At 39.8% G+C, this 26,623-nt stretch overlaps 1 protein-coding gene across 2 annotated transcripts in view; it reads left to right on the top strand.

The window, feature by feature from the left end:
- The window catches only part of NR3C2 (nuclear receptor subfamily 3, group C, member 2), a 213,564-nt gene that overhangs the window by 94,623 nt on the left and 92,318 nt on the right, over nucleotides 1–26,623 (top strand). For both annotated transcript variants that reach the window (XM_010576127.1, XM_010576136.1), the window contains exon 2: nucleotides 20,774–20,913. In XM_010576127.1, coding sequence (XP_010574429.1) covers nucleotides 20,774–20,913 — 140 coding nt within the window. The remainder of the gene's footprint in view (nucleotides 1–20,773; nucleotides 20,914–26,623) is intronic.

Here is a 26,623-nt window from a genome sequence, read left to right as displayed (position 1 = left end):
AAAAGATTTTGTGCATTCATCCCTAGCCATAATAGGTAGATGGAGAGAGCAAAGAATTGTTTGCAATCTGTGAACTCTCCTCAAATTATTTGAAAGTTAGCTATAAAAGGAGTAAACAACCAGTGAAGAGAATGGTTTTCTTACATGTTTCAATGCATACATAACTTTACAGTTAAAGTTGTACAGCATTACAGTTAGTGCTTGTAACTTTTGTATGGGACGTTTGGTGTCTTTCTCAGTTGAGCAGACATGTTCAACTTCTAGCACTTGCAGAAGTATTCTGCGTATCAAGATAGCATCCTTGTTGATTTATACAGAAAGGTCTTCATAGAGCAAACATAGAGCAAACAAGTTATATCTCTCGCTCCTGTGGAACCAGAAGCCCTGTTTGTGCATGCATTGACGGGCTTGTTTGGAATTTCACCAAATATATTTAATCCAAACTGAATGGGAGTTTTGCCATAGACTGTCATGAACTTTTACAGATTTAGTGTTTAACATCCTTTCAGATCCGTGAATCTCACTGTTGGCGGGGGGCGGGGGGGGAAGAAAAAAGAAAAAAAAAGACAACTATACAAATTACACGAAGTATGCATTGTATAAAAGGATAAATGATTATAAGCATATGGTACCTTTCCATGAACAGACTTGCATATGCATAAAAATTTCTTTAGAAGTAGCCTTGGAAGCATGTAGAGCTTCCAGTATATCATTCAGACCGCTAAATTAGACTTTCTCCTTTCCTCCCTCCCCTCCATGTTACTGGAAAATGACAAGAGATAGGAATAAATATATTCCTTAATTCCTTTCTTGCCTATCTTTTCCCTCCCTTCTCCCAAGAGATATCAGGGAATCATTGTTAAACATTGGTACTCATTCTGGCCCCATGATGCATAAAATGTGAAGAGATTGCCTTCAGCTGAAAGGCAAAAAGCTAGAAGGTTATTGGAAAACACAGGCAGAAAAAAACCATATAAATAAATGATATGGTAGTACGTGAAGGAGTTGATTACACATCTCAACAATAATTTCGTCTTACTGGGAAAACCAGGAGAAAGCGATTTTTTTTTTTTTTTTTTTTTTTTTTTTTTTTTTTTTAGTGGGTACCTGTATGATCTGTTCTGTATTTCATATACACTCCTTGTAGTGAATTAAGGAGGTTTTGGGGGGGGGGGGGATTATTGTTCTTTGCATGTGTCAGTTGTCCTCTACTCTGTTAGCTCCCCTCTGCAGGCTGACGGCAAACTATAACAAAACTCTGAAGTAGCTCAGAATTGCATTTCTGTATCTAATCTGAGATGATTTTTAAGTGGATCGCATTGGCCCTAACGGGATTGGAGTTAGCAGTGTATAACAGCTGAAAATGTTGTACTTTGGCTCTGTTGCTGGCCTAAGTCTCAATATTGCCCTTTTTATTCTTGCATATCATTTTATTTTTAGGTGGCATTGTTTATGAGGATGTAGAGAAGAGGGATGGGAGACAGAGAGGGAAAGAAAGGTTGTTGGACTAACAACCTTAATACACAAAAGTAAGCTGGTGAAGAGTTAGATCACTAGAGTCATCCTCAGAGATCTGGACATGTGGGTGGGTAAATGTTAAGATCAAGTGTGAGCAATAAGTTAACATCAGAGTATTAGCAATTTATAACAAGGTTTTGCATTTATTAAATTTTCAGATAATGTGTCCTCATGGAGATTATGGTTAATTGCATGCTTTGTTGCGTGAAAATGTTGTTCTGATGAACTCGCAGCAGGGCAGGGTGCTGCAAAATAAAGTGAGGGCTTGAGACAGGTAAACATGCCAGACGGTATTTCAGATGGGCTCCATCATGTTATCTTCCAGGAACAAATGTGTGGGATGCAGTAGTATTTTAAGCAACAAGCTCATTTGGACTAACATAACTACAAGCATTTGAAACAACTGGGTAGACACTAATTTAGAAGGTGAAGTTCAGTAACAATTTGACAGGTAGTGCTTTAGCGTCACTCATAAATCTGATAATTTAGTTATGAAATATTTTTGCAATTTGTCCAAAATATCTCTGCCTGGCAGAGCATCAGATGAGATGGCTTCTTGGGTACTTCTAATAAGGAAATTGCAGAAAACTGAGAATGAAGGGCTCAGCTTCAAGTCGTAGTGATTGTTTTGCATATGTGAATTTCTTGAAACACTTGAGGACTGCAGTAATGCAAAAGTGATGTATATAATCTTTCTGTACTATCACTAATAACCAGAGCACCTCAGAGCACTCCCAAGAGTTTATTTAGCAACTCAATAGTTGATAAAAGTTAGGCCAGGACAGGTTTGCCACCCTCTGCCTGGCCCCACCATCTGCCATAATCAGAAGAGAATAATTTTGCTACTTCTTCACTTAAATAAGTGAAATTTTGCCCCATTTGAAAGGGAAGGAATTTCAGATTCGGGGTGCAGTTACTCCCAGTAGCGTTTTGGATGTAAAGGGAAGCTGTGGCAGAGGTTCTCCCTTACAGGATGGAGCCCCCTGGAAGCAGCACCCAGTCCCTGCTTCCCTGCCAGTCTTCAGACTGCACCCACCCTGGTTCTGTGCAGTGAAAGAGCAGAAGCATATGCATGGCTAGGGTAAAAGGGCACAGAAGTAAGAGATGGAGAAGAACTGCATGACTATCTTAACTACATTTCTGTCAATGAGACATTGTTTCCTATAATACAATCTTAAATCCTTTCTTCATTAAAATTTTAAACCACTCGGCTCCAGAGTAAAATGCTTCTGTTTCTTTTCTCCTTAAAAAATAATGCATATATGTCTACTGAAATTGCATTGTTGTATTTAAAAATACCTTAACAGGCTGGTTTCTAATGAGCAATTCTTTTCTGATAGCAGTGCACTTTTTCTAGAGCAGTGGAACAGCTCATAAATAGTCAATTGGAGCCATAGCCATACTTGTGCACTTGAGTAACAGTCTTGGTGGATAACTTCTCAGTCATGCAAAGGGACTGCAGCCTTATCAGGAACAGCAACAGTATGTCAAATTTTGAGGAGGAATGGGAGTCACGGACAAACTTTCCCCTCGAATTCTAATTAAGTATAAAGCTGAAGTGTATTTGCTGAAGACAACAGTATCCAAAGCAATCCAGATATTTTTTTTTCTGTAAACCTTTTTTTAGGACATGTTACCCATTAAAATAAGTTCAGACTAAGTTAAAATGTTGAAGTCCTTGCTTTATATAAAAGATGGTGCACTTCTTTTACATCATCTGTATTTCAGCTGTTCAGTTTATAGTTTATCCTTGCCATCTCTTTCACAGGATTGGAATTTAAATATGTATATCATGTTTTGTTAATAATATGGCAGCGAATTGAATTACTGTATTTCTAATGAAAGCTCTTCAGGTTTAATGAGTAAAGAAATAATGTAAAATATAATAACCCAAGTCTTAATATTTTCTTGATCACAAGTCAAGCCTTCTATATAATTTATTAAAGTAGCATAATGTCCTTAAATTTGAGGTCAAGATTTTGCAGGCTTAGCAGAGATTTTCATGCATAAGGGAAAGATGAAACTTTAAAAATATTATTTCAGCAGTTTCATAATTTAGGATTGTGACCTCATGCGCTAAGAATAATTATGGCACATCCACGATCAGCAATTTATCAATATTCGTTCATAGACTTCTTAGATTCTCTTCATATCATAGCTGGTTTCTTCGTTGGTTTTTTTTTGTTTGTTTTTTAATGCAACCATAGTAACTTCAAGATAGCTAGTAAATGCCTTAAGGAGCACAGCCAATTGCATTATTTATTTTGGGGGCCTTTAACTGATATCTATAGTATTTATGAAAGCCACTTTTATTCTATTCTTTTCCTATATTTTTATTTAGTTGTTATACCTTCTGCTGCCAGTTGGGACCAGTGCTTTTAGGAGCTCTCGCAGTGACCACACACAGCCCCTAGGGGCCTGCATTTGTGGCTGCCTGGTAAAAGCTTATCAGCTATGCTTTGACTGTGGCCACTAGGAATTTGTTGTGGTCGCATGAGCGGTTCCTGCAAAAACCTGGGGGATTGCCACTGGTATACACTGTAACTATAATGGCAGAAAAGGCATGAGAACTTACATGAGCTTCTATGACTGCTTAAAACTAGTCTGTGGCTGTAAATTCAGTGGTGTTACATCGGTCCGTAGTCAGGATGGTCAAACACTGAGAGCCAGCTACAAGGAAATCCTAAATCAGTGGCATGAACACTTCACCAGTTTATTAAAATGTCCATCTGGCATCTCTGACGAAGCATTAAATGAAGTTCTCCAGCCTACCTACCCAAGAGCAGCTGGCAGCAAAATAGCACAAACTCTTGTATCTATCCTGTAAATACTGCAGAGAAGGGCAGCAGGCACTTGTGGTACTTCTGCTGAAGTAGTTGGTCAGAGGGCACCACCTGGCCTCAGAAAGGCACTGTTTACAGCCATCAAGGACAAGATGATGATTCCTCAGAAGTTCAAGGATGCGGAGAGTCAACTCTACAAAAAGAACAGAGCTCATGCTTTGGAAACTGGTGTAATCATTCACTTCTTGCAGGAAAAAGAAACTTATACCTGTGCTGGAATAACGGTCAGCAGACCCAGAGGTTTGATTTGGTTGAGGAACAGTTCATGGAATTTTGCAGCCAAGGAAATCTCAGAAAAGCTGAGAATAAAGGCCTGTATATTGTCTCTGTCAAGTAAACCAAAGCCTGTAATACCATTAATCTTAAGGGTATCTTCAGGCTTCAGCAAAATTCAGCTGTTCGGGCAAACTCTTGAACTGGCAACTCTGGCAAATGTTTTCAATCAAGGCAGAACATTGCAGCTTTTCACTGTCAGAAGGGCATGAAGGAAGGCTTCGTCCCTGCCCTGATCTGCCTTGGTATCTTGTAGGCAGAGCTGCTTCTTGGCATGTTTGGGGACAGCGATAGGGGAAACTGCATGCCATGTTATGGGATTGGGCGAATTTTCAACTTTCCGCGATTCAACATCAAATCCAAGGTCGTGCAGCTGATAACCTGCAGCCCGTTCTCTGCCGGTGACTGCAGTTGGTTCCCAAATGCTTGAGAGCCAGGAGGGACTGACTCTCTGGATTATTCTGCCAAACAGCTTGGCCTGAGCACTTCAGTGAAGAAAACTGAGGTCCTGCTTCAGCCTTGCTCCACTAGAAAACGTGCATGTTAGAAGCGCAGGCTTCACATTTGTAGGCAATTTCGGCTACTTCTGCAGCAAGTTGCCTGAGCGCTGCACTTGACAACACAGTCACGAAAGAGGATAACAAAAGGCAGAGCAGCATTTGTGAGATTAAAGCAGTGTTTCTGGAATGAAAGAAGCACTGAACTTCAAACAAGTGCTTGGTATGCATTTACTTTTATTAACATTCCTCTGTATGACTACGAAATTTGGATAAGAGGCTTGTTTCTTCCAAGTATTAACCAGTTCCTCTTGGACAGTCTTTTGAGTCCTTACTGGTGTAAAAGGCCTGGAAAAGGTTTTAGGTGTCAAGATCTTAAAAGTGTTTTCAAATATTCAGCTTAGAAACACTGTTTTTTAGATACAGGAGCACAGATACAGGTTTTCAAAGAGTAGGATAGATGGTGTGCTGCCTGAAGCCACTTTCTATGGACTCAGTAAAATCAGAATGGCTCTGAGGTAAGTCCAGGAAATATTGCAAGGATGTGTTCAAGGAAAGTCCACATTTGGAGTCCAAAATCACAAAGACAATGACACTATCCGCTGTGGTCAAGGTTTTGCAGATTCGGTAACTGGACTTCTATAGGTATATGCAGAACTAGAAGACATTACTCAGGGAAAACAAGCATATGTGAATCAGATGAGTATCTGTAGCTGTTCGTGTGCAGCAAAAATGGGGTTAATTTCTTGCCAACTTAAGTCAAAAAAAGCACACTTCCTACACAGAATAGTAGTATTTATTTCATCATCGTAATGGAAACTCTTCTTCCAGAAGCATGCAGAACAACTTCAGGGGTGCATAGGTATCACTGGTAGCACCAAGTCTAATGTGCAACATGACAGGCCCACCATCTTGCGTGTGCCGTTTTTGGAGGAGGTGGGTACTTTGCTTCAGTCATTTTGAATTACAAAAAAAAAGCATGAAACAAAGCAATATCTGATCTGTTTGGGCCTAAGTCTTCTGCTCGCTTTGAACCAAGGAGTGGGGTTTCCCCTGTGGGCAGTGTTCATGGTGGGGGTGAAGAGAGGAGTCGTGGGCTGCGGTACGGCAGCACGGCTGCCTGTGAGCTTAATTCAGATGAGCTGGGGCAAGGGCAGCTAACAAGATTTGTAACTGCTGGTTTCCCTGATGATAAATCAGCTTTGGATGAACTAAATCAAATATTCACTCCTGTCGCAAAGTGGGGCTCCCCGCCCCTTTCCCTGAAGAGGCCTGGAGGGTAGGAAGGAGAAGGCGGCCATGCTGTGGCAGGCCGCTCGCCTGGCCCCTTGCTCCCTGGGCACCGCCGTGCCAGCAAGGCGGGCGCTGGAGCCCGCGGACCGCAAAAGGGGGAGAGGTGGCAACATGGAGGAACGAGAAGGAGGGCCGAAAGGGATCGTGTCAGCTCACGGGGTGTGTTTGGACACGCTCAGTGGGGTGGAGCGAGGGCTCTTCTGAGGGCGTTGCGTGCTTTAATTAAGCAGATGACGCTTTTTGAATATGCGAGCATGTGTGAGGGTCCAGAGCTTTAAAGTGATGAGAGCTTTTTTTGAGCACTTTTTTCCTATCAAGTTATTGGCTACAGCAGCAAGTCCAGCAGAACCCTAGACAGAGCCTTAAGGAAATTAATTTTTAGGTAACTGAGCTGTCTATGTGTTCCTGCCTAATAAGTTTGAATGTCAGCCAACTTCAACTAAGTTTGACAGTGGGTAGCTATTACTTCTTTCAAATTTAGCTGTTATCTCTTACCAGTTCCATTAAAATAAGCAACTGGATGGAAGAGAGGCACCCAGTTAGTGCCCCCACTAGAGGAAAGGGGATAGTTTGCATTTTTCTCCTACTAAACATTGCAAGTGGGAAGGAGGGAAACCTTAGGAAACAAAGTTTCATTATTCCTGTTCCTGAATAACAACATAATAATTTAAAAACTAAAACAATTTTCATATACTTTGGAACTCAGCACTTGCTTTATTTTGTATATGTTAATTTGGAATATAGAAAGCAGATATGGAAGTAAGAAGTTGTAGGTCTCTTAATGCTTTGTGACTGTGGTGGGCTCCCACCCCAGAAGCTGCATGGAGCAAAGTGGTCTGAAGCCTGAAGGTGTGCAAGTGGGGACAGCAGAGGCTTCTTGGATCCTCCAGCCATGTAATAAAGTTAAGTTACCCTATGATTGCTGCAACGTTCGAAACGGTGGGTCCCCAAAACTTACTTTTTATTGAGTCGTCTTCTTTCTTTCCTAAGTGCTTATTCTGCATAGTGCACACCTGTTTCTAGCAGAAATAGTTTCAGCAGCTATGGGGGGGGGGGGGGAGCGAAGCAGATTGTTTTAAAATAGGCAGAAATTCGAGGCCAGCCTGGATGGGACTTTAAGCAACCTGGTCTAGTGGAAGGTGTCCGCGTCCATGGCAGGGGGTTGGAACAAGATGGTCTTTAAGGTTCCTTCCAACCCAAACCATTCTGTGATTCTGTGAAGTTGCTTAATGGAGCAAAGAATGTGTGTCATCAGGTTATTTCTGTTTGGTTCTAATTGCACGCTGTGTGGGACCTGTTGTGTCAGTGTCTGATATTGTGGCTTAACAATGAATGTAAATTTCATGGTCCTTGCTATAAAAGATTGAAAGTCTGTGCCACAGACAGGCTGCATAAATGAGAACTGGGGGGTGATGACTTAGCGAGTAATAATGTTTGCTCACTCTGCTATACACCTTGATTACTATGTAAATTGTGTAAATTTATGCATAAGCACATAATTATGCACACTCAACTGTCAGTTTGCCTCTACTGTAATGTGCTTTTGTGCATAAACAGTTAAACATCCCTTTCCTGAAATGGGAGGGATGGTGGTATTTTTAATTATTGTACCAGCTCTTATTCCCACTGAAGTTAAATGCAAGCTGCCTTCCAAAATCAAAGTCTGCTATATATTGCAAGAGAGTTTTGACAGTATGCAGCAGAGGATTTAGGAGAGGAACTGGGGCTGTGTTAGTTGCAGAACATAAATTCCTTGGTCTGTGTTTTGCTTAATACTCCCATTTTCTTTTAGTCTTTGCTGTATGGGTTTCAGCTATTCAGCCAGAGAGTGTGGTAGGTACAGTACTGTGTATCATTAGTATGTGAGCAGTAGAGTGAATTTCAGCTGAATAAAAATGAATTCTTTGACTTCCAATTGTGAACGTTTCTAGTTTGCCTTGACAATCCTGTCAAGACAAATTTGAACTTTGTCAGCAATTGTGATTGCTTGTGGGAGAATTACCAAAAGCCTTTGCTCTAGGTATCAGTCAGTGATTGCAGCCCTCATCTGCTATTTGACCAAAATTTTCCATGGCACTCAGCAGGCTATTACTTGTCACTCTGACATGTAATGGAGGGGTATTTTAATTGACTTAAAAGTTAAAGTCTATAGTTATTTAATACAGTATAACTGTCTTACGTGTTAGCGGTTACACTTGCTGTGAAAATAGGGAAAGGCAAGTTGAAAGGACTTGGAGTTTGGAATATTTAAAAAATACACATGCAGTTGATTTTACCTTCTACTTCTACAGGCTATCAATAGAATTTTCATTTAGTTAATGGGAGCAGAGATTTCCTATTACGTAATTATTGTTGATTTTAAAAGGGGTTCTTGAATGTTAACTGTGTATCTGGTTTCTAAAACCTGTTATCTTCCAAGGTTCAATAGTACTTCTACTCGAAAGCCTTTGCTTTTGTGGCAAGCTCTGAACAACTGCCTTCAGATCCGGTGCTGTTTTGTTTTATGACCTAAACCATTCCTCTGTCATGATCTCCTGGTGTCTAAAATAGGTATAATTCTATCAAATCCAAGGGGTATGTAAGATTTAAAATTGTGTATCACTCTAAGGCTGAACAGCATGAGTGCAGTTGGTGCGTTTGCACACATGCAGGTTATGTATATGCTGGAGCAAGATCAGATACTCTAGCAACACTCTCTTCCTAATTGCTCTTGCACATGCAAGTCTGCAGTGTCTTTTTAACTGGTGATGATTAGTTCAAAACATCACTTTCTATGTGTCCGTTTCAAAACAAGCTCTTTTGCAAGAGAGAAAATGGAGAGGAAGGCTCTACAAAGATGAGTGGCTCACATCTTTCTTTTCTCTCGCCCCGCCCCATTGTTCAACTTACCTGGCTTTCTAAGTGAAGAAGGATGGAAGAATATCTGCATTCCTTTTACAATAGTAGAATGAGAAATATGGTTGTTGAATACTCATTAATGTATCTCTCTTTTGGCCTGTGCTGCCTGACCCTCCACATAAACTACAGGCAAGGGAAAACAGAGGGACTGTTTGTGTACAAATAGTCAACAATACTACCACCAACAGGATTGCCTGTACTTTACCCTGGTGTAAATATATAAGTAAGGATCTCTGCAAATTGTCACTTTGTGTAGCAGAGGTGGGGCAAGTGGGAGGTGATGTCCTTGTCTGAACTGGAGCTGCTGCTTGCCACCTTCCCTGCTAACCACAATTTTTACAAGCAGATACGAAGCCTGAGAAGGCTGTTTCACCTGTGACAAAATTCACAGGTTGGACTGGGATCAGAATACTTTTAAAACTTTGATTTTTCTCTCAGTGTATTTCTGAAAAGGTATCACAGAGCCCTTTACCAGCAGCTAGTCATTTTAGACCAAGGAGTTACAGGCTTACTAGAGCTGTGCAGGGTAGATGTTTGCCTCCTGAAGGTAAAGCAGGAGGAGGGTTGCATAGCTACTTCTTTGCACTGAAGAGAAAATGGGAGTGTTCTTTGTATTTCACCCTGGTTGGTGAATACCCTGTGAAAACATGAGAGAATCCCCTATGGAAAGCTGGCCTATAGGGAACAGTTTAACAGAGGAACTTCACAGTGTGCTGGTGAAGAAACATAACATATGGGTTATATTTGAAAACCAAGTTATATGTGGGATTGCACACCTAGAACTTAAAGCTAGTATGTGATGAGTTGAGGTTTCGTTTTGTGTTTCCAAAGCATCGACTCTTCATCCCCAGCCTTAGAGTGGCACCTTTATATTAGATACACCATTTGAAGAAATGATGGCTAAGCTATTGGAGGAAATCCAATTACAATCTGTTGATAACCATCCTGAGAGTCAGAGAGACTGGGAAGTGAGTCCTAGGCTAGGTGATGTTTGCAGATAGGCACAGGCAAAGGCCATTGGAGATGTAATTGACCAAGCAAAGAAGCCACAGTCAAAAAAAAATGAGGGATTGTTGCACGAGGGCCAGCTTCACCACACACAGAAACAGGCCACGTAAAGGTCTGCTTGAATGCCTGGGGTTTTTTTCCTTTGCTTTTTCTCCTTCTTCCAGAAGCTGACAGGTGTGAATCCTGCATCCATTTGCCCTGTATTGCTTATTCAGTGCAGGCATATTCTGCTCACTGTAACCCTTGCATGTTCCTCAAACATCACGACTGTCTTCTATTACGCTGTCAAAAGGTAACAAAAGCCCATGAAGGTGACAAGAGGGGAACAGTAAAGGAGATAGAAGTGGAAATCACCCTGGCTTTTCCACCTTATAGTTTTAGGAAGATGTTTTACTGGGGCTTTGGGAAGGTGGAAAAGACGTTACAGACTACCCCAGCATCTGTGTAGTTCTCCAACCCAAAGCTGCAAGAGTCTTTTTTCTTGTATCAAGTAATAATTGTATGCATTAACACACCATGAACAGCTTGAATTTCTTAAAATGGAAAAATATTAGTTAAAATGAAGGCTTCATTGTTTCAAATAGTGTTTTTAGACGTCACAGAAGATTTCTCAAAATAATGTGACTATTTGCCTTTTAAATTATCTGTTAATCAGAGATGGTGGTAAAGTTGGACTTCAGCTTTTACTGTATCATCTGAAACAAGTGCCAAACTGGAAACTTACAGTAAAACGTAAAGCACTGTGCCTAACTTAAGGTTTATTAACTTTTGGTTAGTAAGATCATCTTCAGCAGATTCTTTATTTTTCAAACCTTCCTTTTACAAATGCACGCAGAACTCGCTGTACGTTGCAAGATATTTAAGTCTGTTCATGTCAAGAATTTCTCTGATATGCTTATGGGCTTGAGTCTTATTACTCAGGTCTGTGTTGGTAACTCATACTAAACAATATTGTAAGCTGTCTGTTGCCTTTCATTTTTCCCTACACCTTGTTTATGAAGTTTAGATTAGTGTGCAGACTTCCCTAATTCTATTTTCTGTTCCTCTTTGGAATTATAATATAGCATACGCTGGTACCGTAATGCTAATACAATTTCAACATTCATACTAATTTTGTCTTGTTGGATGTGGGGGGGCACACACACACACACACACCCCCATTAGATTGTTTCAGCTCAAGCAATAATTATACATGTTGCCTTTCAAAGCCTGTGGGATTGCTCTTATGAGTAAAGGTCTGCCATACTGGGGCTTTTATTTGACATGTTGGAAAATAGCCTTTGTTCCCATGGTAACCTTTTTTTGTGCTTTGGTGCATTTTTTCCCTATGGTTTCATGGTTGCTCTGGAGGTTTTTCTATTGTGGTATTTTAATCCCCAGTAGACTGGGGATGGCAGTTCAGTTTACTTTTTGCTATTATGAAATATTCTAATATTTTTATTATTTTATTATGGAACTCTTGTAAACTTTTTATATTGTGTGGTTAGGGCATTAATGGTGTGGTGGCTTTCTCTGTAAGCATATTATGCACTCAGAAGATAAAACAAACAGTTTGTAATAGGAAAGTACGTACGACTGGACCAAGCCGCTTCTGTTATAAACTAATATTTTTGATATAGGTATTCTTTTTAGGACTTACGGGGCCAAGCCCTTGCCAGACATATCAGGTAGAATTTTGTCTCTGCAACAGAATGACATTTCTTAATGTTGAAAATGGTCAATACTCTGGTCATCAATGTCATTTCAGGTTGCTGTAATTAGGGTTTCATAAAATAAAGCTTTCAAGCAAAGGGAGGTATTTTTAGGAGTTGCTTGTTTAGACTCTGAGGGATTAACTTGAAAAAAGTAGTGAGCTTTATTTTGAAAAGAGGAGGCTTTTTAAAGAGGAGTTCTTATTACTGGTAGCATCTCCCTGCATTTGGCTTCTATGTATATTTTTCTTCTTCCTTGCCTGTTCAATTTTTCTCCGTCTTAGAAGTCCTGAGTAGTAGAGCAAAATAGTCATATGGTCTTGTCTTGCCTGCAGTTCCTCATGGTAGTGATTTTCTTCTGGTGCCCCCATCAGCAGGTGAGCCTCACTTGAATCACTGCATTTTATACAGTTTTAAAATATTGCTGACCAAGGAGGCAGCAGAGCCTCACTGGTAAACATTACTATGCTCTCATACGAGAGTGATCGTGATGCGTAACTAGTTTACGTATTTGTCTGTGGTGGAAGTTGAGATGGTGCTATGAAAACTTGGATTTTCAAAGCTGTGTCTCTTGTCTTTTAGTCATGGCAGGTGTGCAGGTGCAGGAAAAGGAGTTAAATGAACTCACTGCCCCCCTCAATAGACTTTCAATAATTAACTAGATCATTTTCTAGATAAACTGTTCCTGCCTTATCTTGCTATACAATTCATAGCAGTTTATAATCAGCAGCACAAATACCAACATTGCATGCATTTAAACTGCACTAATTCTATAAGTGGACCAAATATGAAAAGTTAGAGCAAATGCGCTGTGAGGCTTACTGTTGTTGTGTGGCTTCCAAAGTTGGAGCTTTGCTCCTGTTAGGAAACTCCCCATCTAGGTTAACCATTCCATTTCAATAGATAACTATATTTACGTACTCAAAAAACTGCAGCACAAGTAAATTTTATTTCCCTGGGGCAGTTGGATCTTGGTACATTGTGGCAGCAGGTAGAGGAGAAAAGTGCATTGCAGAAGAATATTTGCAGGACGTTGCACTTCTGATCACTAAATCAGTGGGTAAAAAGTACCTCTTATTTCCTTAAGAGGTAAGTGCTCCTCAGTCTCAGTCCACCAGAACACACTTTTCTTAACGCTGAAGTATATATTTTTCTGTACTCAACAGATTATTTTGAGGTAAAATTTGGGTAGCCAACTATAGTTGCTACCAAAAGATTTCAGTAGAGAAGGTCAAGGAAAAGTCAAGGCTTGCAGCTGGATTGAGGAAAGTGCTAGGTTGTGTAAGCATCCACTAGAGTAAATGGAAACTGAAGGAGCTTAGTATACTTGCTTCATTTTGTAAAATCAACATATGCCTTAAGGTTAAACTAAAGGAACCTGTTCACTGCTGACTACAGCACAGGAGAACCCATCAGCTTCTATTTTCAGAATAAACACTGAGATGTAAATGCTTTTTAAAAATCCTGAGTGAATCTTTTTGGATTTGGGGGGGCTTGGGAGAAAGGGTGGAGCCTTTTCTGTTACCAGTGCGTGTCAGAGTTTGCTTGTTACCATAATTAAGATCCAGGTATGAAAGTGTGATATATGACCCTTAGGCATTGCTAAATAAAGTATCTCAATGTGAAAGCTGGAGTTGCTGAGGAAAGAAACCATCTGATTTCTCAGTTTGCTTTCTCTTAACTAAATGCGCTTTCCAATCCAATTTCTACATGTTTCATCGTACTAAGCAATTCTTAAGAGGAAAAAAAGGTATAAATACTGGATTAATTTTGTAATCTATACATTTGTATTAGGGTTGTAGTATTTGAAGTTCAAACAATTGAAAGTTTTCTGTCTTGGAATAGAATAACTGTGCTAAAAAAAAAAAAAAAAAAGGCTAACCACTAAATTAAATGTAGTATCACAAGATACCAAATTTGTCTCTTTTTTTTTTTAATTTCTTAAAAATATACTGTCATAGGTGGGAAAATAAGCTTATTTTGGTGAGATATTGTCCATTTTTTTTTATAGTGGGCTGCATGAGTTCATCATCAGCTGAAACAAAACAAACAAAAGTGAATAAATGGTAATACAAGTAAGAGCTGCAGGATTCTGGAGTTTGAGACATTTCAAGAATAATTGATTTATAGCACAAGAAGATATTATTTTCTAGGTCATTTTTCTTCCTTAATTGAATTTCCTAAATATTTTAAATTGAAAATGTATTTTCAGTTGATGTTTTCATGTTATCTTTGTTATTCTAGTAGAGAGAAACATTAAAGAAAAAAATTAATTCTTTCCCTAACCACTTATATTACTTAACGGACTGATACAATACTCCAGATGTCACAGTGTGCACTGCTTCAGATGTTACGCTTGGTGTCTATCACCCATTATATGCACTAAAGTACACAGCTTTCCTAAAAGATTTAGACTTTGTTCCAGATGCCTGAGTCTTAAAGTTTTTGTTGTTTTGTTTTGCTCGTTTTTTTTTTTTAATGTTCAGTCTTAAAAAAAAAAAAATCTTAGCCTCTATTTTTAAGGCTGTAGGTATAAGGGTTGGTAGTGGCCATATGAGTCCTGTTGTTTTATCCAAGGAAACACAGCTGTTCTGTAATGTCTAGCTTCATCTCTGTAGGAGCAGGATAATGCCCCAAGAAACTCAGCCAGCAGAATTTGCAGCTAGATTATTTAGCAGTTTGTATGCCTCTCTGCCAAACGTCAGAGGGGTAAATGTTGCTCCACATGCATGCAGGAGTGTTGCTGCTGAGGCTCAGGGATGGTTTGATTTCAGCGGTCCTTCCTTCTTAGCTCTGTTCATGAGGTCCCATGTGACTGCCTTCTCCTCAGAAAACCTGATCGTTTCATCTCTTCACCTTTTCACTTCTCTATGCTTTCTGGGTCTGCTGACAAGAAGATTGGTTTATATAGTCTGACATTTAAGAAATACCATTTTCCAGTCTGCTAATCTGCTTTATGTAAGTAGTTATAGGAGTAGTTACAGGGTGCCTTTCTGCAGTGAAACTTTTTTAAAAATTTGGGCTACACGAGGCAAAACCAATACTGGTCAAACCTTGGTATTGACAATTAAAATGAGCAGCATGGAGCAAAATCTGGGAGATGATACATGTTGCTGGTGGAGGTCGTGACCAACATCATTGCATAGTGGTCAACTAATCTATTGGACAACTTTTTACCGGTATAACATTTTCTAAATAACTAGTAGCGTTATCTTGGGCAGTGAAATTATTGTTTCTATATGAACACACACAAAAATAATAGAGGTAATTTGAAGAGGAGGTGGTTATGCTATCTACTGTAAGAGCTGAGTGAACGATGAGTTAAAGAAAGGGAGATACTAGGATTGCTGCTAGAGGAGTGACCAGTCGAAGGAAGCACTTAGGGACATAAGATTAGCTGTGGAAACCAGGAAGAATTCAGGGGACTATTTGGAGGGGGAAAAGAGTCTATTTCCAGGGTAGCATAAAATCGGTAATCAGTCTTTTGATTTTAGTGCCAGTTTGCAAGGAGTTGTATTGTCACTCGGCGTGGGAGTTCTTGTCTCCCTTGGGCAGCATTGGCTGGCCTGCTGCGTTGAGGTTGGTGAGGGCCAAGCTGGGTGTGCTGCTGCTGTGGCACGACCAGCTCGGCGGTGCTGGGCGCTCTTGGGTGGCTCTTGGTCAACTCTTGGCTGCCTCCTGACCACCTGAGCTTCCTCGGGTGTGAAAGGTGGGCCAAGCTCTGGTCTCCGTGCTCAGCCAGACCGGCCACGTCATGGTTGAAATACACAGTTCTTCTTTTGGGCCACAGGAAGGTTAGTTTCAGTGTCCGTGTGTGCAATGTTTACTATCATGTTTTCATATTCCAGTCCCCAGTAGAAGATGACTCTTGCTGGAGGTTGCACTCCTTCAGAAATGAGACGAGAGGGGGTAGAAGGAAGATGCTGGCAGTCTCTGCATCTTGAATCTCCTGATTATTCTTCCTCTTACAGGTTGTTTTTTCTTTTGGTGAAAATAATAATGCTGATCTCAACTTCTTTTTACCTTTGTTTTCACCTAACTATTTATTGAGGTGTACCCAGGTTCCTTCTGTTTGTTTTACTACCAGAAAATTTCTGTATGGAAAAGAAAAGTCAATGACGTGGAATTAAAAAGGACTCATCTAGATCTCATAATAATAAAAGTGCTTGGAACAAATGAGTTTGGGATTCATATTGTGGCTTATGCTTCTTTTGGAGTGCTTCATTTTATCGTCAGAGAGGCATCGTTTGTTTAAACTGTGCTTCTGTATGACATCTGGTTTGAAAAGCATAATAACCTATATAATCAGCTTTTAAAATGCTGGATTATCTGTGGGTTTATTGACTCTTCCTTACAAAAATCTGTTATTTCTAATTAATTCTCCATACAACTATTACTAAAGCCAACTTGCAGAGACACAAATGAGCTTGATGGCAATGGCTAGTCAAGGTCAGCATTTAACTGCCAGCATTTGCACTGTTGAGGATAATATATCAGGCTTATTCCTAATCACATACCCTACAACGTGACAAATGTCAGTGGAGCCATCTAAGCAACCATTTTACAAATCATTTAGAAGATACATTTGGCATTGTTAAACTGCTTCATGCTGCCCTTGGCTGTAAAAGCATTGTGATAAAATATGTATGCTCTGTTAGATATTCTGTATTTGAATCCTGCAGGATGTGTGTGTGTATGGGGGGGCATGTGTTTGCCCTTTTTTTCTTTGTATTGGAAATAATGAGAGAGGCGTGAAAGTAATAATACCGAATCAACCTATGGAAACCACTGGCTTCTGAAAGCAGTGATGAGTAGCCAGCTCTGTGGCACTATTTCATATTTCTTGTGTTTTCAGTTAGAAGTTTATATTGAGAGTAGGTTGCTGCCCACAAGAAATTTTCTGGGTCAACAATAGTCCATTGTATGAAAGTTTAAAAAAACCTGTTACATAGCAGAACAATAGTTGTTAGGCTCTAATTTGGATTTGGGCAAATGTGTAAACACAGTGTTTTCATTTGGTCTAAAGTTCAAGACTCAATCCTGCTGTGGCCCACAGATGTCATTAGATTTAGCATGTCATTCAGGTAGATTTGACAGTAGGTTAATTGCTGTCTGGGGATTCAGTTGTAAAGTTCCTGATTTTTTTTTTTATGGTATCTGTTCTTACTTGGACCAACTCTTATATTTTTCAAAGGAGAATGATGTATTACCTAAATAATCTGGATTATTGTAACTAAACTTCTCATCTGGAGCAAAAAATCAAACCGAGCTCCAAAAAGAGAGCTAAGATTAAATTAGTGTATATATTTGTCATAATCAACTGAATTTAACAGTTTTTACCTGTTAAGTGTTACCTGCCTGTAAGTTTTGCCACATACCAGTTTACATTAGGATTACATGATAGAAATATATGGGATGTTTCTGTGGAAAATTAATGAAAGGGGAAATATTTAACTTGGAGCATGCATGAAAAGCACTTTCAAAGTGGGGACTTTTTTTTTTTAGGGTAGCATTTCTCCCTGTACATATTATAGGATATAGTGCTATAGTGATTAATTAAATAATTGGTTTAATAAAAGTGATTAATAAATAAATTGTGTTTGTGTCATAAACACTGGACATCTGGCCTTGAAATGAGGGCAGAGATGTAGTTTGCTCACCAGCCAGATCTTGATGCAGATTTTGTTCACCATGGTCAAGTTGCTAAGAAAGGAATGACAGCCTGAACGTAAGAGAGATTCAGAAGGGAAAAGTGTAACCATCCGTGCATGCCTTGTTGAGAAAGAAAAGCTTCCACAGAGAGAATGACTTCATCTGAGGTTTAGCAGTATGATTTGAGCACATTTTTGGATTTAGCCTTTTATTATTTGCAGGTATGTACAAACACCACTTTACCTTTTTATGAGGTAATGTAACAGCTTTTTGAATTGGCAAATACTTCGATGTAGCGTGGGTGAAAGAGAACATAAGAGATTGTAAAAACAAGCCAAATATTGTTCAGTAGAAGACAATCATAGCTAGAGCTGGCACAGGTTGGAGGTTTAAGTACCAACAGCTAATATCAACGTTTCTTTGCAATAGAGTATTTGAGAATTGCTCCATGTTGGATACTCCTATTAAGAATGAAAATACCTCATTTGTGTTTTAACCTATTCCACTTGTAAACTGATTAAAAGGATGTATGGGAGTTAATTGAATTTTATTCCAGAATGTGAAGTTTCTACTTGTGATGCTGTGGCTGAGTAGTTGAATACATGCTTTGTATTCAAGCTGTACCTTCACCTTTCAGCTATATTCAAGCCCTTCATTTAGAGAAGCACTGTATAAAATATGCTGTAGATTATGTCTTAGGCATTTAATAATATTTGTGGATCAACTAGTGTCTCAATGTGTCTTTACTGGCTTTTTTTACCCAATAATTCTGTGTAAGTGAAAATTTATAGGGTAGTTTGTATCTAAAAAAAGGCTCTCCCACCTTCTGCAAATCCTATGTGAAAATTTATTTTCAACTAAAAATAATACATGCTTATATATGTATAGTGTATATATAGAGAGAGAGAGAGAGTGTGTGTATATATATATAAAAATAAAAAAAACCACGCACACTGCTGTGATACCCTGGAAACCTCCATTTTTCCACAGGAAGAGCTTTCTAACAGAATTACCTTTTTTAGATACTAAAAAAAATAAAATAAAATACAAAATACACTGACCTTTTTCAGGGTAGAAAGACTAGGAAGATTTTTGTTAGTCTTATGAAGAAATGGGAACATGCAGCATGAAAATTACAAATGCCCTGAGACATTTTGCTGGTATGTCAGAATTGAAATGTTTCCTTTCTTAGACAAAATACTGCTGTTTGCAATGGCAAAGCAAAAAAAAAAAAAAAGAATTTTTGAGGAGTTAGTTTTTCAGGTTATTGATATTTTCTTTAGAAAGCAGATGCCTTTTGAAGAATTTTGTTTAATGAGAGGCTTAATGTTTTTCATGCAGTATGAAATGTGCTAGAGGGAGCAAGTCCTGTTTGTTGCCTAAAACAAATCCAAATGCAGAGCTGAATACCAGCACAGTCTTGGCAAATTCTGAAGAAAGTCCCTTTCCTTAGGGGTAGACTAATGCAGTGTGCATAGGTATGACTGTGACTTGAGCACACACAACTTACTTTAACATAGGTTTGGTGAGGCTTTCCTTTGTCTCTCTAACAGATGAGCTAATGCCATCACCTAGCAATTATCACGTAGTGTGATGTTATGTAATGAAAGTATAAATAGCACGAGGACTAAAACTAGTAAATCTAACAGACTAGTGAGCAGACAAGAGCAGGAATACTATTTGGAACATTTTGATTAGCATCTGAATGCTGTCATTTAAAAAGAGATTTAGATTTGATGTTACAGTAAAGCTGCAGGCCAGGAGAGCTGCAGTCCTTGATCTGGAGTGACGTTCATGCTGTGCCTCTGGATAAATCACTTGCCCTCTGTATGCCTCTTTAAAGGAAGACAGAAAATTGGAAAAAGGCAAAGGGTGCATACTTGAAATTTCTTAAGCAAGCTGGTTATCTTATGTTTGAATTAAGACTACCTGTGAACTTCGTTTCCCAATGACTGACCGACAAATAGCCCGTGACCTGCAATTTGAACTATCAGATTATTTCACCGCTGGTGTAAAGTCTTTCAGGCTTGTTTTTGTAGTTGTCTGGCAGCATTCAGAGAGATAACATGTGAAGAAATGCAAGAGGTCATGTTTACCTGGAGAATAGAGGCTATGTGGAAGGAAAGACTCTCTCCAGCCCTCCGGAGTCATGGGAGGGATCCAAAGCTTTCATCTCCTTCAGTATCGGGCATGTTTCTCTGAGTGTGCCAATTACATTAGGGTGGCATTTCTGGTTCCCGGGGGAAGAAGGGAGGGAGGAGACTCACTGCATCATGAAAAGTGACTTGTTTTTTAAGAGTGCTGTCTTTAGAGTTGCCAGTGGAAAATACTTCCTAAAGATACCTTTAGAGAGTCATGGTTTAAAAAGACCTAACAACAGAAATGCTCTGTCTTTTAAGAAGACTGTAGATGGTTGAAGCTGGGTTTGCAAGATGCATCAGTGTGCAAAAACTTGGGGATGGCTTCTGCACCTCTGGTGCTGCTTTTCTGGCACCTATAGTCATATGGAGGGATCTTCTGCACTTGCAGAATGTAAAAAGGCTTCAAAACTACTTTGGAAGTAAGCTGTTAAATTACAGAAATATTAGCTCAAGGACCACTGTAGTGGTAAGCAGGAATGCAGGCAGGAGAGTGCATACCACTTTGCTGTGCTACTTCATAAAATAGTCTTAGCAGTTTTATTACAGGTATTCCTTAGCTGTAAAGGCTTGAAACAAACAAACAGAAAGAAAATTTATAGCTATCAGGTTGCTGCCAGAGTGGTTGGTTGGTTTGTTGTTTATTTTCAGTTTTAATCATCTGCTACCAATAAATTCCACTGCCCTTGTGGTAACTTCTCACATTAACATTGATATATTATGGGTGTTTTAAAACAGACAATAAAAATATTGCACATACTAATTAAAGCAATTCATGTATTCAGCCAGGCACTGCCAGAAAGAGTTGCGGTTTCCTAATTGTTAGATGCCTTGAGCAATATACCTGTTATAAATTCTTAATTGAACTTTGCATTATGGCCAGTGTGATTTGAAATATTCATAGCTGGTTTGTTTTGTTTTTGTTTTTTTGGTTTTTTTTGTTTTTTTTTTAAATACTCCAGCTCTTCATTGAGAAGTGTATCAACTGGATCTTCAAGACCTTCCAAAGTGTGTTTGGTGTGCGGAGATGAGGCATCTGGATGTCATTATGGGGTGGTTACCTGTGGCAGCTGTAAAGTTTTCTTCAAGAGAGCAGTAGAAGGTAAGAAAACACAAAACACATCAACAAAGAAGGAAAGACAAAATACATGTGGGTTTGGGGTTTTTTTTTAATAGAAATATATATATATATATACTCACATGCACATACATGTTTTCCTATGTGTTTTCTGCTGTTGATAAAATTCTGTGTTCATCTGAAAAAAAAAAAAAGTTGAATGAACTCCAGTTACTTGTGGTATAATTTATGTAGAATATGCCAGGGTGTTTTGCAATGTACACCTTCTAGAGGATACATTATTTTACTTCATGCTACTGCTGAATTAGGTTTCTCCAGCCCTCCAAGTGGATTTTTGTAATTTTTAATGCACACAGATACAATTGATGTAAACATACTCCTGCTTCTCCTGTACTGGAGGATGAATATGGTTGTCTCATTGTGCTTTGGCAGCCTTATTTGACAGTACAATTCACTCAGGTCAGTTATCTCCCCATGGGTGCCTCCAGGGCTTTTGACTTGTAGTGCCCTGCTTCGTCTTTCAGCAAAAGAGAAATGGCTCTACAGTACTCTGGTAGATTGGTGAGGAAGCAGAAATTGATAATGGTGCTTTTCTTAGAGATTTTTTCCGTCATGAGGGACTAAGACTTTCATGAGGACTATATTTCCATAGCTTTATCATCACAGGAGTTTTGCTGACATTTACCTATTTTATGTTAATTATGGTATAGCTAGTCTTTCCTGGGCATCTCAATAGAAAGAAGGTATGATCACTCAGAGTGCTACAGGACCTCTGGTAGGTGTTGCCACTCAGTGACTTGGGTTGTCAGGGTAGAAGAAAATGTTTGACCTTTACAGACTTAGTAAGCAACTTCAAGTGATAAAAATTAAGTTTTTAATACCTGATAAAGAGTTCATGGCATGCAAAGGACATAAATACTGTATAGGTTTTTTGAAGTCTTTGCTGATGAGTAGATGTTCTTACAACCACTGATAAAGCAGGCGATATCTACTAACTGGTTTATCTTCATGAAGAAGAACCTAGAAGGAAGAAAACAAGCTCTTAATATGGTGTCCAGCTTGTGCACTGAGAAGAGTGAGGCAGTGTGTGATGTGATTAATTTCTTCCGTGATCATTAAATCTGCTGCTGATGGCAATAAGGATTTAGGTCTCTGTTAAATAGACCTGGAGGGCTTGTGCGTCATTGAAGTCAAGACCTCATGTAATATCTCTCTATCAATCTATTTATCTATCTATCATCAAAAGTGTCAATCTAATTGAAATGAACTTCGCAAAGTTATAAGGACGCGGAAAAGGTTTCCCCCTTCTGAAAGCATTTTCTCTTACAGTTGTGCAATAGCTGACCTTGATGCCTTCATTCCCTAACTTCTTCCTTGAGTTTTTAGTTGCTTCATGTAGCATGTGAACTGGAAAACCTTAGTTATTTTCACTGAGTGATTTCCTCCATGTGCTTCCATGCTACATCATGGATGGGTCTTCAGACATCCATGTCTAAGCTGGTCTCTGAATCATGAGGATATTTTTTTGTTTTGTTTTGGTGGTGGTGGTGAGGTTTTGCATACACCTGCACATACTGCGTGAAGTGACAGCATCTTTTGTTATCTTCCTTGCTCCTTTCCTGCCTTCCAGGAAAGCTTCCTTCCTAGTCTTGAATCACTGTAATTTCAAGGTACTGTATATCTACATTTACCACACCTCTCTCTTTTGATGTCTTTTCTGACATGATTAGGTGGATATCCCTATCCAACTTTACAGGAATTTATGAAAAATTACCAAGGATTCCTTCTAGGAGTGAACAAAGTAGCAAGGCTATGTTTCCAAGCCTCAGAAACCAAAATTTTAGGAAAGGATTACTCTAATAATCAGACATAGAAATACATTTTTAAGATGTAGTTAAAAGTTATCAGTAATTACTGAAAGTTTATGAGTTAAGCAAGAGAAAACTCGAAAGATAAAACAACCCTGTCATCCCTAAAAATTGAAGATAGGAGTTTTAAATTAGCTTAAGAAATTTTTTATAGAATTATTATATTAACACACATGTTCCTACCAGTGGTATGTGAACACTGTCTAGACTTCTGCTTGGCATGCACATGACTGAGCTTTTGATACTAGCAGTATTATTGTTATGCAAACACTGAAAATTTGGCTTGCACTTTCCTGTTTTCATATATATATATTTATATTTATTTGTGTGTGTGTGTATATGTATGTATAAAAGTATATTGTAGAGTATTAGCCACAAAAGGACATAGCAAAAACATAATATACATTTTGGCTTCAGACATCCTGAAACTATCAATGTGAATAAAAATTTGTGTAGGAAGTTTTGTATCAACAAAAACTTTTTGTAGAGTCTTCATAAAATTTTTCACTTGAGTACATGACCAGTAAACCATCCCCTCCTGAGTTTTCTTATTTAAAATGAAATATTTGTAGTAATTACTCTGTATCATATGTTCATGAGTATGTTTTAAAAACTGTGGTAGTTCAGTGCATGGTATAAATAAAAAATAAATCAAAGTGGAAGAACTACCTTAAATGTAGATCCTGGGTATACCTGTCTCAGCTCTGAGCTGAAGCTGTGTTCTTTACTTAAGAGCTTGCATCTTGTCTTTATTACAAAAAAAACCAGTAAAACTCCCTCTGTGAACACAGAAACAACTTTCTGGGGAATTTATAAATACAGTGGCTAATTTATTTGAGTAAAAATGAATTGTTCCCTCTCTAAAAGATTGTAGTAAAAGAATAGAAGAGATTCCTCAAGTTTTATTCACCATTTCCCTGAAATCATATGTATAGGTTTTTTTAAAGATTTGAGTATTTTTTCCAGTTATATTTTACATGCTTTATATGTGTGTGCGCATGTGCACACATTTCTTACTTGATCCACTCAACATTCTTCAGTAGAAAGTGGCACAAGAAATTATATTCTTTCAAAAATGGCCTCCTCTTCCAATTGTTATTAAATATGGTAGCTACAGCTGGTGCCATTTTCACAGAACCACAGAATCGCTGAGGTTGGAAGGAACTTCTGGAGGTCATCTGGTCCAGCCCCCTCCCTGCTCAAGCAGGGCCGCTTGCCCAGGACCTGCCCAGATGGCTTGTGAATATCTCAAAGGACAGAGACTCTGCAGCCACTGTGGGCAACCTGTACCTGTGCTTGGTCACCCTCACAGTGAAAAAGTGCTTCCTCATGTTCAGACAGCACCTCCTGCATTTCAGTTTGTGCCCTCTTTGAATGGGGCAACACTTCCTGAAGAGGAAGAGGCTTTTGGTCATTAGTTTCTACTGATTAAATGAAAGTTTTATTTAGTTTAATTTAAAAAGTTACATACTGATAGTCCTTCAAAAGATACAGTGGGATGGAAGTCGTGGGAGAGAGCAACTGGTGTTCGGGTGGAAGGACAAGAAGAAGTGATCCAGTTGAAGATTTCCCTGCTCATTGCAGGGGGATTGGACTAGATGAAGGCTCAGGAGCAGGCTATTCGCATGTGCTGCAACACAAACCATCAGGGAAGATGACCAGCCTGGCTGAACAGGGAGCTTTTGCTGGGACTCGGGGAAAAAAAGGAGAGTTTACTATCTTTGGAAGAAAGGGCAAGCAACTCAGGAAGAGTACAGGGATCTTATTAGGCCATGCAGAGAGGAAATTAGGCAAAAGCTCAGCTAGAATTGAAATCTGTCCACTGTCGTAAGAGATAACAAATGCTTTTACAAATACATTACAACAAAAAGAGCCAAGGAGAATATCCATTCTTTATTGGATGCAAAGGGGAGCATTGCTACCAAAGACGAGGAAAAGACTGAGGTACTCAATGCCTTCTTTGCCTCAGCCTTTAATAGTGAGACCAGTTATCCTCAGGGTACTCAGCACCCTGAGCTGGAAGACAGGGATGGAGAGCAGAATATAGCCCCCACAACCCAGGAGGAACCAGTTAATGACCTGCTATGCCACCTGGACACTCACATGTCTATGGGACCAGATGGGATCCATCTGAGAGTACTGAGGGAGCTGGCAGAGGAGCTTGCCAAGCCACTCTCCATCATTTATCAGCAGTCCTGGTCAACAGGGGAAGACCCAGACCACTGGAGGCTTGCCAATGTGATGCCCATTTACAAGAAGGGTCAGAGGGATGATCCAAGGAACTACAGACCTGTCAGCCTGACCTCGATACCAAGGAAGATTAAGGAACAGTTCATTTTGAGTGTGCTCGCATGGCATGTGCAGGACAACCAGGGGATCAGGCCCAGCCAGCATGGGTGCCTGAAAGGCAGGTCCTGCTTGACCAACCTAATCTCCTATGAGCAGGTGACCCGCCTAGTGGATGAGGGAAAGGCTGCGGATGTTATCCACCTTGACTTCAGCAAGGCCTTTGACACTGTCTCTCACAGCATACTTCTTTAGAAGCTGGCGGTTCATGGCTTAGACAAGTGTACTCTTCACTGGGTAAAAAACTGGCTGGATGGACGAGCCCAGAGGGTTGCGGTAAATGGAGTTAAGTCCAGTTGGTGGCCGGCCACAAGTGGTGTTCCCCAGGGCTCAGTACTGGGGCCAGTTCTCTTTTAATATCTTTATCAATGATCTGGATGAGGGGATTGAGTGCACCCTCAGTAAGTTTGCGGATGACACCAAGTTGAGAGGGAGTGTTGATCTGCTTGGGGGTAGGAAGGTTCTACAGAGAGATCTGGACAGGCTGGATCGATGTGCCAAGGCCAATTGTATGAAGTTCAACAAGGCCAAGTGCCGGGTCCTGCGCTTGGGTCACAGCAACCCCATGCAGCGCTACAGGCTTGGGGAAGAGTGGCTGGAAAGCTGCCTGGCAGGAAAAGGACCTGGGGGTGCTGGTCGACAGCCGGCTGAATATGAGCCAGCAGTGTGCCCAGGTGGTCAAGAAGGCCAACAGCATCTTGGCCTGCATCAGAAATAGTGTGGCCAGCAGGAGCAGGGAGGTGATTGTCCCCTGTACTCATCACTGGTGAGGCCGTACCTCGAGTATTGTGTTCAGTTTTGGACCCCTCACTACAAGAAAGACATTGAGTTGCTGGAGCGTGTCCAGAGAAGGGCAACCAAGTTGGTGAGGGGCCTGGAGCACAAGTCTTGTGAGGAGCAGCTGAGGGAAATGGGGTTGTTCAGCCTGGAGAACAGGAGGCTGAGGGGAGACCTTATCGCTCTCTACAACTACCTGAAGGGGGGTTGTAGTGAGGTGGGGGTTGGTCTCTTTTCCCAAGTAACTAGTGATAGGATGAGAGGAAATGGCCTGAAGTTGCACCAGGGGAGGTTTAGGTTGGATATTAGGAACAGTTTGTTTACTGAGAGGCTTGTCAGGCATTGGAACAGGCTGCCCAGGGAAGTGGTGGAATCACCATCCCTGGAGGTGTTCAAAAAATGCGTAGATGAGGCACTTCAGGGCGTGGTTTAGTGGGCATGGTGGTGTTGGGTTGATGGTTGGACACAATGATCTTAGAGATCTTTTCCAAATGTAATGATTTGATTTGACCTTTAAAAGTCCCTTCCAACCCAAACCATTCTATGATTCAATGAAATGGGGGAACAAATTGTGTCAAAAAGCATGGAAACCCAGCTCTTTGGGTCTCGGCTAGAATTGCTAACGTTGTCAGCCCATCTTGAACAGCTTTTGAGTGCCAATTCCTTTGTGCTCCTCTGAAATATTATAAAATGGAGGGACTATAACAGAAAAGAGCAACTGCATTGAAATTTAAAAATTAAAA

Source organism: Haliaeetus leucocephalus, unplaced genomic scaffold, assembly GCF_000737465.1.
Source record: "Haliaeetus leucocephalus isolate CR32 unplaced genomic scaffold, Haliaeetus_leucocephalus-4.0 Scaffold21, whole genome shotgun sequence".
Taxonomy (NCBI): domain Eukaryota; kingdom Metazoa; phylum Chordata; class Aves; order Accipitriformes; family Accipitridae; genus Haliaeetus; species Haliaeetus leucocephalus.
The sequence above is the reverse complement of the archived record's forward strand: the minus strand, read 5'-3'. Positions and strand labels throughout refer to the sequence as shown.